The sequence below is a fragment of the Loa loa genome, assembly GCF_000183805.2.
Source record: "Loa loa unplaced genomic scaffold supercont3.84, whole genome shotgun sequence".
Taxonomy (NCBI): Eukaryota; Metazoa; Nematoda; class Chromadorea; order Rhabditida; family Onchocercidae; genus Loa; species Loa loa.
This window is the reverse complement of record NW_018108264.1, coordinates 82564-84290: the sequence shown is the minus strand read 5'-3', so window position 1 is coordinate 84290 and position 1727 is coordinate 82564. Positions and strand designations below refer to the sequence as shown.

The 1727-nt window shown below is 27.4% G+C and overlaps 1 protein-coding gene across 1 annotated transcript in view; it reads left to right on the top strand.

Moving 5' to 3' along the window:
- Positions 1-700: 700 nt before the first annotated feature.
- The window catches only part of LOAG_17505, an 8332-nt gene continuing 7305 nt past the window's right edge, over positions 701-1727 (top strand). The window contains exon 1 of the mRNA XM_020450166.1: positions 701-770. Within this exon, the coding sequence (XP_020306200.1) occupies positions 704-770 (67 nt within the window). The 5' untranslated portion in view covers positions 701-703. The remainder of the gene's footprint in view (positions 771-1727) is intronic.

The window sequence follows — 1727 nt, the reverse complement described above, 5'->3', positions numbered from 1 at the left end:
TAATTACTATTATCATTATTGTAATTGTTCCTATTGGTCATTGTTATCAACGGTTCACTTTTCGAGGAAAAATACTCAAGTTATTAATATATAGGATAGGAAGAATATTTCGCTGATCGAAATGCAATAGTTGACTACTGTTACTACTACTACTACTAATAATAGTAATAATAATAGTGATGTTGATAGATAATAATAATAATGATGCTATTAACAATGGTGAATGTATCTTTTGCCTAATCGCAATTATTGGTATTGACGATAGTGATAACTGATGATCAATGTATCATTTGTCTAACTGCAAACATTATTAATACTATCACTAATGATAGTGATGATGATGATGACGATGGTGGCGATAATGACAACGGTGAATGTGTCAGCAGATTACCAATAAAATTAAAAACAAAAAGCAAAAGTAAAAACGAGGCATGAGGATAACAACTTCGCCAAGTAATTAGCTATAACACTAACTATCCATTATTTTTTTTTTCCAATTAGCAGATTTTAGTCATCTTCGTACGAATAGAAGAGTGAAATTTGTTGTTATTTGCATAAACGACATTTAAATGAATACTTCGATGGGATATGATTATCTTCGTTATCAAAAAATGTTTCATTTTCAAGTGGACTTGGACATCCTATCAAACAATCCATCTTTGATTTATTTGATTAACAAAAATTTTCGAAAGCCTACAACGTCATGGGATGTGGTTCATCACATCGAAAACTTCACGATCCATCATCTTATGCACCACCAACTGAAATTTGTAAGTTCAACAATCGTATTTGTTACTAATCCAATGGTCAAAGATTAGGACATGCATCCAAAATGAGTGATTTATTGACATAATATAAAATCAAATATTTTAGAAATTTTAATTTAATGTAAGTCTCGAATACGGCTACTATCCGATGCGATGATTTGCCTCGCTGATGCAACCCTATTTAAATTTAAAATTCACACCTTAACCATAATATTACTTTTTCTTACCTTAAAATGAAGTAACATTTGTTTTCCATAAAATCTTTACGCTTTTGCTTTATACAGTTGATTACTTTTTGAAGTAATTGAAATTTCAAAAGTGAAGTGAAATGCTTTATTGATTTGAGTGATACATTACTGATATTTCAATTTTTTTCTTTAAAATTCACTTCATTTGTTATTTTATCTTAACAACATGTCACCAAACTAATACTTAATAAGAAATCTTTAACAAAAAACTACCGGTCGAAAAGATGGTAAAATGAAATCTTTAAACGAATTAAAAAAAATTTTATGATAAAAGTTTAAAGCATACTAAAACCTAAAAGTATATGAGTGATACATAAATTTGAAATTACTTTTTAGTTTGTTGAAACCCAACAATCATTACATTATCTTGTAATATTTTAATTTAAGAATTGAATTCCAACTTGTATTTTTTTTGGATCAAATGATTAAATGACAAGAAACCAAATTAATACTTCTAAAAATTGAGTACTCTCATACAACTTGAAAACATTGCAGGTAATTTCAGTGTTATCATGCTAACTATCAAAATTATCATTCCTTTCGATATAAAACTAAAATTTAAGATAAAAAAGAGAAATTTAAAATGGACGATTTTTTCAAAACATCCACAAAACCATTTATTGTATATTGATTAAAAAAGACTTTTCTATGAAAATATCAGAAACATGAAATGGATTTGTATTTCAGGAGAAAAGCAGAAAAAAGTACTCAA